General features: G+C 42.3%; 1 protein-coding gene and 1 long non-coding RNA gene across 4 annotated transcripts in view; one reads left to right on the plus strand and one right to left on the minus strand.

Annotated features, from left to right (window-relative positions):
* LOC142046342 (uncharacterized) overlaps window positions 1-18,241 on the minus strand; it is a 934,987-nt gene that overhangs the window by 239,868 nt on the left and 676,878 nt on the right. The window lies entirely within an intron of this gene.
* The window catches only part of COL15A1 (collagen type XV alpha 1 chain), a 282,178-nt gene that overhangs the window by 135,375 nt on the left and 128,562 nt on the right, over window positions 1-18,241 (plus strand). For all 3 annotated transcript variants that reach the window (XM_032765559.2, XM_032765558.2, XM_032765560.2), the window contains exons 10-12: window positions 1,985-2,047; window positions 10,052-10,129; window positions 17,033-17,095. In XM_032765559.2, the coding sequence (XP_032621450.1) occupies window positions 1,985-2,047; window positions 10,052-10,129; window positions 17,033-17,095 (204 nt within the window). The remainder of the gene's footprint in view (window positions 1-1,984; window positions 2,048-10,051; window positions 10,130-17,032; window positions 17,096-18,241) is intronic.

Here is an 18,241-nt window from a genome sequence, read left to right on the forward strand (position 1 = left end):
TCCCATTGAAATCAATGTACTGTTTGAAGTAGTGCAGGAAAGCACATGTGCAAGTGTTGGCAGGGTTGGGGCCTTAATGAGTAAAAAGCATTTTGCCACAACCAATTAAGCACCAGAGAAGTCAATATTAACCACAAAGAAAAAAATGAAATCCTGTGGGTACGTTTGAATCTTACTGCATGTAGTTCATGGATCTTTACAGTTAGTGCAGTGCTATCATTGTTAGACTCTGACAGTGGGTATAATTAACACACACCGTTGTCCAGATTTCCTTGGAGAAAAAGTTCATAAATGAACATAAATCTGAGCTTCATTTTCCTCTGGATTTCGTTCCAGAATTTTAGGTTAGCTGGCTAATTCATTGCACTTGATAGCCTTATCCTGCACCACTTAAAATCAATGGGAACTTTGTTATAGAGTTCAGTGAGCAAAGGCTCAAGCCTTATATAGAACACAGCATATGTATATTGTATTGGGGGGAAAATACACAGTGGGATAAGTGAGTTATCTGGGGTTCATGAGTTGAGATTTATTAGAACCCTGAGGGTTAAAAGGAAACTTGAAGCCGAATACTGCAAGGTAATTTCTGTGAGATGCTTAGCACCCATTGAACTCAATGGGAATTGAGGGTACTCAGCATCCTGCAGGATGGGGCTCTAATGATTCCAGTAGGAGATGAGTGGAGTCAGCACCTCACGTTGAGGCATGCTACATGATGTGTGGCACTCGATTAGCAGCTTACAGCAGTATATTACGTAAGTATTTCCACAGGAAAATATCTGACTGTCCTTGTCATAAACAGATAGTTAAGTGTTAGTGTCTCTTTTACCTGTAAACGGTTAAGAAGCTCAGTAAACCTGGCTGACACCTGACCAGAGGACCAATAGGGGGGACAAGATACTTTCAAATCTTGGTGGAGGGAAGTCTTTGTTTGTGCTTTTTGTGTTGTTGTTGTTCGCTCTTGGGACTAAGAGGGACCAGACGTACATCCAGGCTCTCCAAATCTTTCTGAATCAGTCTTTCATGTTTCAAAATTGTAAGTAATAGCCAGGCAAAGATTGTTTGGTTTTCTCACTGCCCTCAACTTGTAAATACTCTTTTTGCTGGAAGGAATTTTTCTACCTGTCTGTTTGCTGTAACTTTGAGGCTAGAGGGGGTTCCTCTGGGCTATATGAATCTGAGTACCCTGTAAAGTATTTTCCATCTTGATTTTACAGAAATAATTTTTACCTTTTCTTTCTTTAATTAAAAGCTTTCCTTTTAAGAATCTGATTGATTTTCCTTGTTTTAAGATCCAAGGGGATTGGGTCTGAACTCACCAGGGATTGGTGGGGGGACAAAAGGGGGGATGGTTAATTTCTCCTTGTTTTAAGATCCAAGGAATTTAAATCTGTGTTCACCAGGGAATTGGTGAAGCCTCTCAAGGCAACCCAGGGAGCGGAAAGTCTGGGGTGGGGACAGGGAGTACGCCAGACACTGAATTTCTGGCTGGTGGCAGTGTTACCAGATCCAAGCTAGAAATTAAGCTTAAAAGTGTGCATGCAGGTCCCCACATTTGTACTCTAAAGTTCAAAGTGGGGAAAGAAACCTTGACAGTCCTCTTCCCTACTGCCCATTACCTTGGTGTGAAATTGAAACTGGTGACCTTCCAATGTACATTTTGGAAATGAATAATTTGGGTCAGCTGAAGACAAAATGTCAGCCTGGAATCTGCCTACTATTATTACATTGAGGAAATGCAGAACCAATAGAGAACTATTCCAAGAGTTTAGGTAATCCTCTACTGTCTGGCAAAAGGTCTGCTAATATATCAATCAGTCACAGATACCTGGGAAAAATCAGGTGAGAACTTTGCACACTTTAGCTTTCTTCCAAATAGACTATAGCAACGTTCCTAAGGGCACTTTTTGGTTTTCTAAATATGCATCATTTATAGGAATTCTATTTTAATGGAAAGAAATATTGAATAAAAATGTCTTTTTAGGGTGAAAAAGGACTTCAGGGATTGCCAGGGTTGAAGGGAGAGGATGGCCTTAAAGGAGAAAAGGTATGTGTCCTATCAGTGTCTAAGAACCAATTGGGTTAGCTACCATTAATCTTTTGCTTTGTGTTAATTTGATATGTTCTGAAATACAGAAGGCACAAGAAGAATTTATGTACCCTCTCTCCCACCATGTATCTATTCAAAGACCAGTCACAATACACACCCACGCACACGTTTGTACTGTTAATATACAATTCATGAAGTAAGCCATCATTAAACTGCTTTTACTTTCAATACTTACTCTTTTCTTCGTTGCTTTTTCTCGCTCTCCTCCGATCCTCCAATATTAACTCCAATATTTACCCAGAAGTTAATATTTGGTGCCGATTTTCACTCACTTAAAATTTTTCACAATAAACACCAATACATTTCTGAGACACATTAAACAAAAAATGAAGGGCCTTGTATGTGTGACTGTGACTATGCTCTGCCAGATAAACTATGTAGGAGATTAGAGTGCAGTCCTATTTTAGCCTTGCAGAGTAGCCAAAATCAGTGTTCACATTTTGAGACGACTACTCCTGTCTCTGCTGAGCTGAAGGTAGCTAGTGCAGGTGAATCAATTGCTGCATTCCACTTGAAAAATTCAGCCAGCAATTTAGACAAGTAGACAAATGAATCATTAATGTTAACTGGTCAGTGTTTCATTAACAAAGTGTGAAGCTGAATGCAGGTTAAGTTGAACAAGGGGAACTTTATTAAACCCTGTGCATTGCTCTGTCCACGGGGCTGCATTACTTCCAGCCTAACTCCCCACCTTCCCTGTTTTCCTGATGTCCTTCAACAGGGTGACCAGGTGTCTGGTTTTTGACTGGAACAGCCAGTCGAAAAGGGACCTTGGGGGGTCTGGTCAGCATTGCCGACCAGGCCATTAAAAATCTGGTCGGCGGTGCTGCAGAGCTAAGGCAAGCTAGTTCCTATCTGTCCTGGCACTGCACTGCACCCCAGAAGCAGCCAACAGGTCCAGCTCCTAGGCAGAAGGCCAACGGGGCTCTGCACATTGCCCCTGCCCTGAGCATTGGCTCCGCACTCCCATTGGCCAGGAACTGCATCCAATGGGAGCTGCGGAGGCAGTGCCTGTGGGCAAGGGCAGCCTGCAGAGTTGCGCCTCCGCCTAGGAGCTGAACCTGCTGGCCGCTTCCATGGTGCAGTGCTGTGTCAGGACAGGGAGAAAGCCTCCCTTTGACCCCGCCCCCCAAATCCCTGATGTGAAATACATTCAAACTCAACTCAAGTGGAGTCCAGAGCACTTAGAAAGACAAAATTCACCTCTGACAATGCAGAGCAGGGTGTAGGGCTCCTGGTACTCCCTCCTGATCCCTGTGGCCATTATTCCAGTCTGTGAGCTACAATTGCACCCTTCCAGGTCAGGGATGCAGTAGCCAGTGGATCTGTGTGAATGCAGATCTCTTAGCCTACTCCCAGACCACCTATGCATGCTGGAGCAGAGACCTTTTCTGCTTCAGGCTTTTGTTTCCCCCTGTTATTGCTGGAAGCTGACAAAATACCTACAGGCAAATTATCACTTGGTGTTTAAATCTAACTCTGTTGGCAAAAGCCATTACTGACAAATACTTTAACACTCCCATGTGTTGAATCTGCTTCTGAGCAATCACAGGTCAGTAGAAGGCAATGGGATGAATCTGCTGAATGGCAAATCTGCAGCTCTCTCTCTCCTGCTCTGGCTGGGCAGAGGCCAGCAGCAGAAAGGGCAAGTCTCCAGACTGTTGGGAGGATGTTTGGGCAGGAGCTGGTAGTTGGGTGTCCTGCAGAAGTGTGGTATTTGGAGGCTTTGGGTGAAATACTCTTTGGATCCCACTAGGTGCTAGAGCCAACAGGGCCTTGCAGCTGATGCACCTTCAGCACATGCCCCTGAGTCATGGTGCACCTACCATGCTATGAAGCACTGAACCAGAACAAAGGTGGATGACCTCAGTTGCTCTGCGAGGCGGTGATGATTCATCGCTCCCTCCTCACCCACTGTCTGTTGCACAAAGCCCAAATAAATGGTCTTTGAGTAAGGATGTACAGGGAGGTAGGGGTGAGCAGAATTCCCTTCGCAACCTCCAACAACTCTGCAGTCCCTCAGCAACCCCATATCAGTTTCTGGGCTGGAATAGTAGCCTGACCCTGACCCATCTCCTGTGCAGTGGTTTGTGGCTGTTGGATTCATGTAATTCTGGACACAATGGGCCATCCCTATTGGCTGATGCTGAGCTAGTGCAGGGCCCAGCTGCACCACATGCACAGATCCCTGCTTGGCCACTCTGCAGGAGCTCTTGTGGTTGTTCTGCACTGGGGAACTTCTGTAGCCCCTCCGCTGCTGGGTGAATTTCCCCCTTTTATGACGGTCATTTACATTCTGTATCAGAAAATCTCAAGTCTATATATCCTTCTCAGCTTGGAAAGCTGATTCATGAGTTTCCAGCAAACTAGCTTTAATCACACAAATTCCGTCTTCAGTTCTTTCCATGATACCCAATACAAATATTCAAATGTAGATATTCACCCTGAAGCCAGTCATACTGTTTTAGTTAGAATGATACAAATACAGTAGTAGATTGTTTTAAGATCAAACAACACCCATGGCTGTTCACAGTATGCTTGAAGTGAGAGTAATGCACAACTTAATGCAAATAAATCCAGCACTGCAACTGCATTAGTTGGGACTGCTGCTGAATAGCCCTTGTGGCTTTTGGCCATAAGAGCAGAACATCTTAGTAGCAGGAGAGGTAGTAGTCTGAAAGAAAAGGACACCTTCATCTATTCCTGACTTCATTCTACAGCCTCAGTCAAAATACTTTTCTGCCTTTGTTTCCCATCCATAGCATAGGGATAACACTTACACACAGTATCTCACAGAAGTGTTAGCTGATGTTAGTTAAGTAGCTGATGTTCATAAGGCACTGTTTTACAGGTGCTGAAGATACTAAGAACGTGCTGAAAAGTATCCAGGAGCCCTAAGACCCTTTTCTGGAGAATTACTCCTTGAAATTATTATTTTTTTAAATGTTGGCAGCTATGTACAGCCTCCAGCATATGCAGCTAGTCACCATGCCTGCAGCAAAAGGCTGGAAGAATAGGAGGAGATTGTTCCCACTCTCTTTTTATATGCAAGTTAGTTTTAAGTTTAAAAGTTGCTCCAGAAAACCATCTCACTAACCCTGCCTTGTCCAAATTGATATGATTAACAGATTCCTTTCCACGGTATGTTTACGGGGTAGGAATAGCCTAAAAATTGTTTTCCTGGGTTACACAAAAATTACTAAGACTATCTGTAGCCCAGGAAGGTGGTCAGCATCCCTTAGCTTCTGAGTATGCTTTTAAAGGTGAGTACACGCTACAGGATCAGGGGCGGCTCCAGGCACCAGCGCAGCAAGCGTGTGCCTGGCGCAGCAAGCCACAGGGGGCGGCCTGCCAGTCGTTCTGAGGGCGGCAGTCAGGTAGCCTTCAGCAGAGTTTCTGCAGGAGGTCTGCCGGTCCTGTGGTTTCGGCGGCAATTGGGCGATGAGTATGCCGAAGGCACGGGACTGGCAGATCACCCGCATAACCACCACCAAATCCGCGTAACCGGTGGACCTTCCACAGAAACACCACTGAAGGCTGCCTGACTGCCATGCTTGAGGCAGCAAAAAACATGGCCCCTGTACAGGATCTATCAGCAAGTCTCTGGCTGCCATTGTTGCAGAATAGGAAGCCAGGAATTGCTGCATCCTAGAGCAGGTTGGAGAACTGACTGCCCTGCTGGTGGGTTATCAGTTCATGTTTTGTAACCTTTGGGCAGTGCATAGATAAAGCTGTTAGAGACACTTCAGAAATGCTTACAAATAGTAGGCTCCTATATATAACTATGATCCAGATTTGAGAATTTGTGGGGGAGGGAAGTCGCCCACCTCTACTGGTTGCAACATGGTAAAAACTGCACAAAACCAAATACAAAAGTTGGCTAGTGCTAATCATGTAACCTGTGTTTTTAAAAAGAGCATACAGCATCAGAGCAAATAAACAGGAGCTGTAAGAGTGTGTGGCTGCAAACAATGAGAATAGCTCAAAACTAATTAAATACTGGCACTATGGATATGAACATGGTAAAAAGAAATGAAAGGTATGTGGGAAAGAACATTTGAAGAGTATCCCTATAGAAATCTCTTGGCAAAACTGTGTAGAAGCAAATAAACAAATGAATAAATGCATTTAGTGACTGGTCAATAACGACCAACTTTTTTGCTTTGTTGTGATTGTGATGCAGTTGAAATTCTCTGATTACTGACATATGATTCTTCTAATTAATAAAAACATAGCTAAGTTCAGAATAGAAATGGGAGCAGATGGAGATGCAATTCCAGATGACAATTCAGAATAATTAAAGAAAAGAACAGAACATGAGGGCTCGGCTGTCTGGGATTATGGGGCATCTATCTGCTGTGTCAGCTTCTTGAAGAAAACTTGCTGACAGTAGGAGCATTTTCCCAACTTCTGCTGCAGAATATGGAGGCAGATCACATCCTGCCACCCCACAGAGTCAGAATGGGTGGGCAGAGGCCCATATTATATAACCACCCCAAAAAAATCTCAGAGAAGTGGATGCATACACTCACTATCTCACAAAAGGCAGTGTGGCGTAGTAGACAGAGGACTGGATTTTTGGGACTAAAATGACCGGGGTATCTAGTCCCATCTTGGCTGCTGGTCTGCTGGGTGTCCTTGGAAAGTCACTTTTCCCACTCTGGGCCTACTTTTCCAATCTGTCAAACGGGGAATGGTGGGGGGGGAATAATGATACTAATATTCTTTGTAAAGCACTTGAAGATCTACTGATGAAAAGGCTGGATAAGAGCTAGGTTTTATTCAGGGCTGTCCTTAGGCATTTGCAGCAACATAGGGCACCTGAAAATTTGGGGCACCCATGGGTCTTAGTGTCCAACCTCCTGCCCCTTTCTATCCCTGTTCTGACCCTTCCTGCAGAGTCTCACAGCTGGCTGCTGCAGCTTGGTGAGTCTTCTCACTTAGTCACTTAAAAGTGAAAAAGTCTCCCAACCTATTTGCACAACATGAAACTGTTAAAGTGCCATTTAAGTGGTAATGAAGCCATTTAATGGGCATTTGCCAACCCCCAGGTGTATACTGTCAGTTTCTGAATTTATTGACAAAAACAGTTGTGTATTACTGTAATATTTACTCAGAACATGTTAGTCTATAAGGCCTTAGTTTAAAATTTGCTTTAAAAATATTTCATTAGTGTATTGCTGAAGATTATAAAATCACATCTCTAAAAAATCCGTGCATAGATTTTTAGATGCACAATCTGAGTATTCATCTTTAGCCTTAAATGCTTGAATCTTCAGACACACAGTTTTTTAAATAAATCCTTGAAAAGACCACCCTTATCTAAAATACACAATTTTAATTACTATAGTACAAAACACTTGCTTCCAAAGTCTTCCTGTCCCTTCTGTCCTCCTTTGTCCCTTCGCCCTGCTGTTGAAGAGAGCCTTTAAAGGGACAATACCTCTTTCCTGCCAGATAGCTGGACAAACGAGTTCCTCTTTTTTTACTTCTGATTTTTTTTACTTCTGACTTAACTAGTTTTAAGAGAATCCTCCAGCAAGATCCATACCTTAATAAGATACAAAATCCTTTGTTATGCCTAAAATCTTTGGAAACGTATGTTGTAAAGTTGGTGAAATTTCATAAACATGTCTATTGTTATGGAGCTCACACAAAATAAATTAATGTTCCCTTTTTCTAAAAGCAGTGAACATTGTTATGAACACACTGAACCTCTGTGACTGATTAATTTAAAATAATACTTCTGTTTCAATTAGTTAAATATGTAGTAATCTGGAATGATTACTTTATGAAGGCTTAAGAGTACATTTAAAATATAAAATCATCTTAGAAATACTGATTAAGAAAATGTAAAACAGAGAAGAGCTGCATCATGTATTCCATAATATTTATGTTGTATTCAGCAGGACAGCTGACTTGCCCTTACTACAAAGTTTTTGCAAATAAATCTCTGACAAACTTCAGAATAGATCAAAAAACTCATGACTGACATTTTTTAGTCTCAAGTTCAGTGCTTTTAATTAGGTACCTTCTGCATGTCCAGTCTTCACTTTCTGGCATGCAATGGAAAACATGCTCCATTTTCTTTAGAAAGAAATTGCAGAAGAGTGTATTTTTCAAATGTCATTTGCTTCATTTGAGTTCAGGGATTTGGCTGGAAAGGGTTGATCAGGGAGGGGGAGGGAAGAGAGGAGTGAGACAGTGGGGAGAGGGCAGGGCCTGGGGCAGAGCAGGGGTGGAGTATGGGCAGGGCCACAGGCAGAAGAGGTGGGCTGGGGAACTAGCCTTCCCAAGTGGCAGCTTCACCCACTCCCCATGACTGCATGTAAGAGCGGGTCAGTTCCCACACACCCAGCATGCACTGTAGTTTCTTTAGGTAGGGGTGTATTCGCAGAGCCGAATGCGTCAATGCCACGCATTCTGTGTGAGGGAAAGGGTACGGGGCTCTCTGCAGGGAATTGTGACTCTCTGCTGCCGTGAGGCGCCTTGATATGCTTTGCTGTCTTGTCCCCTCCGCCTTCTGCCCAGGCTGTGAGCCTGGGCTGCTGTCAGGCATAGGGGCACCAGTTTAATAATACTTCGTAGGGTATCATAAATCCCAAGGACGACCCTGATTTTATTATTATTAGACATTGGAGATGGACTTCTTCAGCTTCCCTTAAACATACAGACACATCAGCAATAACAAGTAGATAGCAAGGCCAAACTTGTATGGGAACATCAATCCATGCACCTGAGCTTTTAGGGACCATAGGTTGGGGTTCATGAATACAACAAATTTCAAAGCCAAGCACAGTTTGAGTGAATTTGAGGTTTAAAGTGAATATTTCCCATTCCTCCATCTACCTCAATATTTTCAATGCGCTAGTCCATGTAGTACATAGACACCAGTGAAAGGCAAGTGTGTCTTACCTGCAGTCACAAACAAGGGGTGTATAAGACTCCTACAGCTGACATAAACGGAAAGCTAATATTTGGCCTAAAAAACTGTACCTCAAGTATTGTTAATATTTAAATTGATTGCTTGAATCTGGACTGTGTAACATTCAGTTATTATAACATGGTGTTTTTCAAACACTGATAGAGACATTCTTCTCCCCAAAGAGTTCATAATCCAAGGGCCAAATCCTGCTCACTTCTGTGAAATACAAGGCAAGAGTGGAGAAGCAGGGAAAGATAAATTATGAAAGGCTTTCATTTTGTAGTAGAAGCTGTGAAGAAGCGGGAGCCAGTGGAGGGATGGAGGTTCTGGTATGATTATAACAGGCCAGGAAGAGAATCTTAGCAGCTGTACTTTGAATGGACCTCAGGGAAAAGTGAGATGGGTGTTAGCAAGGCCAGAGAGGAGCAGGTTATAGTAGTTAGGAGGGGAAAAGGTAAGGGCCTGAAGAGGAGTTTTAGCTGTGTAGGCAGAGGGAAAAAGTACATTAGATAAATCACAAGACTGTAATTTTGGAAAGTGTGTGGAGGACAGTAATGTTGAGAAGGATGGTATCTCCCTGTTTTGCATAAAGAATGAAGTTTATGCTAAAATATACTTCTGATAAAGAATTAAACCCCGTCTCACAATTGGCACTGCTAGTATAATGGTAAATTTATTTGAGAAGCTAGAGATGGAAAAGAGCTTTCACGATATCCTCTCCCTGCCAATGCAGGGTTATTTCCTAGAGTACATTGCCAAGTGCTTTCTTCAGTCTTAGTAGTTTTACTTTACTGTAATGACCATTTCTCTTGCGAGTCTGTTTCACAAATGAATAAACCTCACATCCCTTTCTTGTATGTAAACAATTGTCTTGTGTTCGTTTTTGTTTCTATAAACTTGCAAAATACAGTTAGGTCTAAGGAAGCTACTATGGCAAACCAAGATAACCCAGTGTCATGAAACATGCTAAAATGTGGTCTGAAATATTCACTGCTTCATATTTGTTGTTCTTCTAGGGTGAACCTGGTGTGGGACTGGCAGGACCACGAGGACTTCCTGGCCCTCCCGGCCCATCTGCTCCATTCAGAGGACTTGTGAGTTTCTGACACTGTCTGAGATTTAGCTCTGCTTGTCTTGTTCTTTAGCACAGAGTGAGGTAAAACTTAACAAGGAGGTGCAGTCTGGGGAAATAACCTTGTAGTCAATGTGTATAAATGGTCAAAAAGTGTACACACAATAAAGCAAATACACATTTATACATAACTGACTTAAAGGCCTGTATCCCAATCAGCACATACCCATTGCATACCTAAGTTGGAAGTGGGCTAATGTGCACACATTCTTTTGCAAAAGCATTTCTAAAGATGTGAGCCATAATGCTTAGAAAAAAATATAAATGAGATGTTCTCAAAAGTACCTATATTAGACATTTTAAAATCTGAATTACTCATTTCCTTCCGTGCCCTAACACAGGGATGTTTTGACAACCATTTGTACTCACTGTTAAATAGAAAAGCATATGTTCTTATGAAGATGAAGTTCTCTTTTTCAATACTCAGGAACGAGGAAGTGCAAAAGAGTGATCCAGATTGGACTCTCATCTGTATGCATGCCTCTCCTATTGGTTTCACAGAGAGTCATGAACATGCTGCCAAAGAGAGAATTAGGACCAAGGTTTTGATTGCACTGGCAGTAACTGGTTTTACCCAGAAATAAACCCAGTTGTGGTTTCCACTGAAGTCAATAGTAGTTTTGTGTTTACAGGATATCATGTATGTTAAGATAAAACTGGGCCAGTTGTGTATTAAATTTTGTATTTAACAATATAATTTGTAAAATATGTTATAAGAACCTTAACTTTTGGACTGCCTGGCCCAGACCCTGGCTGTGGCTAAGGAGCACACAGTGCAACTCAGGAAGTGGTCACAAAAGTGACACCAAGCCATCTTTGCGCTCACCTGACCTTGAGCCTACTGCATACCAACTCATTTCTCTGGCATGAGACAGAGCAGCTCAAGAATTACTCTAATGTACCCCAACTGATGACAACCCCATGGGACTGATAATGGTGCTGGAGATTACAAGGGCACTCCTTGGTGATGTCCCAGGCCACTCCTTTCCCCCGAGATTGGCCTCAGCAACCAGAGTGCCCTCTATGTGCTATGTAGGCTCTTCATCTCAAGAGCATCACCCTTGATCCTCATATTGCCTGCTACAATATCTTTCTGGCCATTTTATGGTGTGGGACAGTGCAAAGAGGCTGAAGTGGATCCAGAATCTGCACCCCTGACTTCTGAGCATTTTAAATAGTAAGTTTCCCATTATATTAACATCGAAATTTATATCTGAGACACAAGGTGGGTGAGGTAATATCTTTTATTGGACCAATAAAGCTTTTGAGCCTCACAGAGCTTCAGGTCTGGGAAATTTACTCAGTGTCACAGCTAAATACAAGGTGGAACAGATTGTTTAGAATAAGTAAACACATATTTCAAGGAACCTTTTGAGATGAAATTTCCAGTTAATACCTCTTCAGTCATTAGGGGGAAAGGAAGAAGGAAAAAAAAGCTGATGGGGTGGGGGTGGGGCAGAGTTAGTGGGCTACGGATTGTTGTAATAAGGCATAAATCCAGTGTGTCTGTCCAATCCATGATCTTTAGCATCTAGCAAAGTTATTAATTTAAGCTCCCAGGCTTGTCTTTCGAACATGTTGTGCAGGTTTCCTTTGAGGATGAGCACTGATAGGTCAGATATAGAGTAATCACTTTGTAAGAAGTCCGGTGCCACCTTAAAGACTAACAGATTTATTTGGGCATAAGCTTTCGTGGGTAAAAACCCACTTCTTCAGATGCATGGAGTGAAAATTACAGATGTAGGCATTATTATACATGAAGAGAAGTGAATTACCTTACAAGTGGAGAACCAGTGTTGACAGGGCCAATTCAATCAGGGTGGATGTGATCCACTCCCAATAATTGATGAGTAGGTGTCAATACCAAGAGAGGGAAAGTTGCTTTTGTAATGAGCCAGCCACTCCCAGTCCCTGTTCAAGCCGAAATTAATGTTATTACAATTGCAAATGAATTTTAGTTCTGCAGTTTCTCTTTGAAGTCTGTTTTTGAAGTTGTTTTGTTGAAGTCAGGCTACTTTTAAATCTGTTATAGAATGTCCAGGGAGATTGAAGTGTTCTCCTAATGGCTTTTGTATGTTACCATTCCTGATGTCCGATTTGTGTCCATTTATTCTTTTACGGTAGAGACTGTCTGGTTTGGCCAATGTACATGGCAGAATATTATCATGCACATGGCAGATTACTATCCTGGAAAACAATCCCTCACTCTCACAGACCTTGGGAGGCAGGCCAGTCCTCGCTTACAGACAGCCCCCCAACCTGAAGCAAATACTACCAGCAACTACACACCACACCACAGAAACACTAACCCAGGAACCAATCCCTGTAACAAACCTCATTGCATACTCTGTCCCCATATCTACTCTGGTGACACCATCAAAGGACCCAACCACATGAGCCACACCATTAGGGACTCATTCACCTGCACATCTACTAATGTGATATATATGCCATCATGTGCCGGCAATGCCCCTCTGCCATATACAGCTTGATACCATCCTAACAGGTGAAGAACCAGAAGAATTCCGCCAGCTCCGCCAAAAGAATTCTTTTACAACAGCGACGATGCCACTCACAATTACCATGTTCCCACTAACAGACATAAGAACAAAGAATAATCTGACTGGACACCTCACAGCGGTTGAGACCACACTCTTGATCATTATGTTAATTTCTTCAAGGGAAAAAGAATTGACTGTGAAATCCTTAACAAACTTAATATTCTCTCCACCGCTGAGAGGGCAGCTATATAGTCCCTGAAATCCAACCGCCAGATCAAATCAGGAGACAAAGGGGGTGCCTTCATAGTCCTCAACTGTGACAACTACATTAACAAGGCCAACCATCCATTCTCCGATACCACCACTGCAAAGAGCTCAAATAAGATCCCATACAACAAATTTACCGAGTAATTCAAGGATATCATTAAGTCCTTCCCCAAACAGCTCCAAAAGAAACTCTACAACATCATCCTCCCCAAACCCACCCCAGGGACCTTCTGTATGCTTCCGAAAATACGTAAACAAGGGAACTCAGGCAGAGACCCTTGTATCTGGCCTTGGCACTCTTACTGAAAAAATATCAGGGCTCTTAGAAGCCATCGTTTAACCACTCACCACACAAAGCGCCAGCTTCCTCCAGGGCACAACCAACGTCCTCCAGAAACTGTAACTTTAACAACCTCCCTCAGAATACCACCTATGCCAACATGGATGCCACCTCCCGCATTGCTACCTGACTCAAATATCTACAGAACAATGGACAACCCTCAGATATTCACCCCAAACATGTCACCAAACTCCTCAATTTCATCCAGACCCCAAACCATTTTACATTCAACAGCAAACACTTTGTTCAAACCAAACAAACAGCCACAAACCCCCTCTTCTGGCCTTCAAACAACCACCCAATCTCTCCGTGCTCATCATCAGAAGCAAGCTTCCCACAGACCAGGACACACAAACTCAAAGTGGTGCCAGAACAACAGATGCAAAACCTGCAGATATATCTGTATTGCTACGATGATCAACAACCCCCACAATACACCTTTCAAGACCCATGAATCCTACATATGCTTAGCACAACAGGTGGTGTACCTCATCTAGTGCATTAAATGCCCTGATAACAACTATGTGGGTGAAACCAATCACTGTGCTCTTGAATGACCTTGAACAAAAAAATGAAAGTATCATATCACTTGTGGGTGAATGCTTCACAAAGCGACCACTCTATGTCTGACCTCTCAATTTTCATCCTCAAAGGAAACCTGCATATAAGGTAACCAGATGTCCTGATTTTATAGAGACAGTCCCAATATTTGGGACTTTGTCTTATATAAGCCCCTGTTACCTCCCACCCACTTCCTGATTTTTCACACTTGCTATCTGGTCATCCTACCTGCATAACATGTTCCAAAGACAAGCCTAGGAGCTTAAATTCATAACTTTGCTAGACACTAAAAATCATGATCTGAATAGCGACACTGGATTTATAGCTTATTACAACAATCTATAACCCACTAACCCCACTCCCCAATTTCTCCCTTCTTTTTCTCCCTATGACTGGAGCATTGTTAAATGGCAACTTCACCTTGAATGGTCCCTTGAAATACATGTTAACTACTTATTCTAAACATTCTGTTCCACCTTGTATTTAGGTGTGATACTCCCAGTACATTTCCCAGGCCTGAAGAAGATCTCTGTGTAAGCTTGAAAGCTTCTCTCTCACCAACAGAAGTGGTCCTATAAAAGATATAACCTCACCTCCTTGTCTTTCTAATATCCTTGGACTAACTCGGCTACGGCAACACAGGATATAAAAATGTGTAATTTATTTTAATAAATGATGAAAGCTTAGCTCTCTACTGACTTCATTGTGCACTTCCGTAGTTTCACTGGTAAATATTGAGGCTGCTCAGTGCTGAATTACACCAAGCTCCTAAGGTGCTGGTAGCAAGCTGGGTGGATCATGACTTAGAGGCAATTACTGTAGGTGTTTCAGCAGCCAGCCTAGTAGGTGATAGCCCTGGTGGGTCCCACTGACTACTCAGACACATGGTTAAGTGAAAGGGTATTTTACTAGGGCTGGCAGGAAAGGGAAATGTTGCAAATATCCTAGGTACTGAGGCTTAAATAGTTACAGTTCAAGGTGAACAATAGTTGGTCTTGTTAGGGACCCTGAGGCAGTCCAATCAACAACCAAGACTCTTCAGACCCAGTGCTTGGATGTCCTCTCCAGTCCAGTTTCTAGTCAAACAAATAGCAGCTTGCAGGTTTCCAGGCCAGGCTCAGTTAATGACTCTAATTGGGATCCTTCTGCACTGGTTCCATGCCCAGCCACTGCTGTACCTTCTGTAAGACCCACATAGACCTGCACCTAGTTGTGATGTCTGACACAGCACCAGAACTGGGGGGCCAGAGGGCCATGTCTCCCTGCTTTTAACAAAAGAAACAAGGGCAGAATTCATGTCCCCTGTAGATTTTTTTTTTCCCCCCTTGGCAGAATAATAGATTCTGCCAGGGAGGTGCTGCAGTTGCACGTTTTTCCCACCAGGGGCTGCTGTGGCACCAGAAGAGTGGGGAACTGACTTACCACCAGAGCAGCCAGCAGCAGAAGAAGGGAGCACTTTGGCCTTGACCCCCGCCCTCCCACTGCTACAAAGGTTCTAGCACCCTTGACTCCCAGCCTGTTCTACACACTGGTCTGCATATGGTTTCTGGGCAATTCTTTCTGTGTTCAGTCTCTCTGGAAGTCCTGACTAGCCATGTGGCGTCTACATCCAGTTTCTTTGCAGCTCCTAACTAGCCATGTGGCCAGCTAGTGCTTCCAGTTCCAAACAATGTCTAGCCACTACCTTTCCTCTTACCTGGCATGGGGAAGGAGAAGTACAGTGGGGAGGGAGCAGATAAGATTTGCTGCTCCATCACACGCAAAGGTTTGTGTACACATGTAGCACTCAGTGGCACAGCTGCAGCGTGACTGGTGAAGTCACTCTCTGCTGGTGGGAGAGAGCCTTCCCATCAGCATAATAAACCTCCTCTGCAAATGGCAGAAGCTCAGTGTGTGAGAGAAGCTCTCCCGCTGACATAGCACTGTGCACACTGGCTCTTATGTCTGCGTAACTTATGTTGCTCAGGGGTGTAAATAAACCACCCCCCGAGTGCCATAAGTTATGCCAACATAAACTGTAGTGTAGACATAGCCATAGTCAAAAACTGACACAGCTATAGAACTTCAGAGTGACCGAGCAGTGAAAACACACCTATGTAACTAACTTCAGTAGGATGAATAGACATTATTTCATAGTCCCATAAGTGCCGTGATGTTAAATGTAGTGGAAATTATTTACATGTGTGAAACTGATATTTCAATTGCTAGTAACTCATACTCATGTTTAATGTTTGTACAAGTAGTAAGAAAGCTTCAGCTTTTTCAGGTTTCTTATACATCAAACACTCTCTGATAATTCAATAAATGGATGACTAGATTTCTTTTGAGCCACTCTAAAATTTATTCCTGAGACCCTGTGTGGAAAATTTCTCTTGCTGGGAAAAAATAAGATTCTTTCTGAAAGTTTTGATCTTTAAAAATATAGGAGTATGGAAATCTGAGAATAATCATACGGAAATCTGAGAATAATTGTATGGAAATCTGAGAATAATCATATGAAAATCTGAGAATAATCTTCAGTAGATTTTTCAACGTCAGTGGCCTGGAGGGAAGCGGGAAGAGTTTGGACTCCTGTATTTACCACCAAAAATGCACAAATCAGAAGTAATCAGCTTTTCAGCAATCATAGCGTGACTCAGTTTCCAAATGGATTGTTTTAATTAACAGCAATGGAAATAATGTAATGTTTTTGACTTCTCTTTACAAGAATGCATCTGTAGATCCCCACAGTAGAATCTCCATCTTATGCCTTATGAATCACAGGCCCTTTGCAGGAAGTTAGTAGCTACTCACTATACGTGTATTTTGGGGGATACCCCAGTGTAACAGGTATATTTAGGAATTTAAAACTAAATGTAAATATTTATTCCATCTTATCTCCAATGATCTTGCATAAGGGTGCAACGTCTGGGTATCCTTGTCAATGTATTTGTAGGTGAATACAGAATGGAATAACTAATACCGTTAACTGGTATGAAACTCCTCCAAAGCATCTGTTTAAAATACTGTTGGTACATTTAGATATACAAAATATCAATGAGAGTTTAAGCATATATTTTATTTCATAGGCAGCTTTCTGCTACTGAGATGCCAGCCATAATGAGATTAACAATGAAGCACAAATGGTATTTTTATATATCAGTCTTCCATCTCTTCATTAGAAACAACATTTTAAAATGAATTCTCTTGACTGCAGAGTAGACTGGAACCTGAAGGATCTGGGTCTGGTGACCTTGACAGAGACAGTGAGGTTTTAAGAGTAAGTATGTACTAATGTTTGTTGTTATTTTTGTGCAGTAAACAGCTTTATCTTTTATCTGTATTTTTAAATGATTATAATATTTGAATAATTATGAATCAATGATCATGTGGTTACACAGTACAAAACATGTTTTTTATTTATATAGCATCCTTGATACAAAACATCACAAAAAGCTTTGCAAAGAGAGTTTATTTGATCCAAAGAGTAGAGGAAGCTTTGCTGTCAGATTTTAAAAGAAAAAGTGAATTGGAAGCTTGGTTAGAGGCAAAAGAGAAGTGCAGAAAAATAGGGCAGCACAAGGAAAAATTCAGCTGCTGCTAGCACTCTCCCAAAATTGTGGAGCATTTGGGGAAGGGACAGAGGAGGCTCCAGGACTGCGGGAGTGTCATTGGTGGTGGAGTGGGAGAAAAAGTTGGGAGTATGAAATGGGAAAAATAGGGTGAAGAAATCAGGGAGAGGTTTTTGTTTGTTTGTTTTAGAGAAAGTCCCTTTTAAAATCTGATTTTGAGGTGACTAGAAGCCAGTGAAGATGAGAGCATTTATTGTTCATTGCTTGCTTCAGCTTTGGGCACCTATTCCATTAGTACGGTGTACAGCTATATGGAGCTGTTAATTCACACTAATTCTATCCGTTAGCCTTGAGTGTCCTCTGTCTTCTGCCTGTATCCAAACCCTTGCAAAGGCCAGGATTAGTGCTGTACTTTTATTAAATCAAAACTGGAGATCTTTCTAAAAAAATATGCTGTAGCTCAAACAGAAATTATGGGCTTGATATACAGATTACTGGTACTGTGCTATGCAGGAGGCCAGACTATATTACTGTAATGGTCCCTTCTGGACTTTCAATCACTTGGTGATTGCCTGTTCTGTTCATTCCCTCTGAGGCACCTGGTATTGGCCGCTGTCGGAAGACAGGATACTGGGCTAGACAGATCTTTGGTCTGACCCAGTATGGCCATTCTTATGTTTTTATGGCTTAAAATCTAATTCAATACTGGGAAAATATGATTCATAATCAAAGGCCGATGACCTATTTATAATTAAAATGTTCCTTTTGGACCCATGTTTCTGTCACTACTGCCATTAGATGAAATTCACCCTTGTGTACTACCTGAGGGCATGGCTACACTTACATTTTTGCAG

Source organism: Chelonoidis abingdonii, chromosome 2 (genome assembly GCF_003597395.2).
Source record: "Chelonoidis abingdonii isolate Lonesome George chromosome 2, CheloAbing_2.0, whole genome shotgun sequence".
Classification (NCBI taxonomy): domain Eukaryota; kingdom Metazoa; phylum Chordata; order Testudines; family Testudinidae; genus Chelonoidis; species Chelonoidis abingdonii.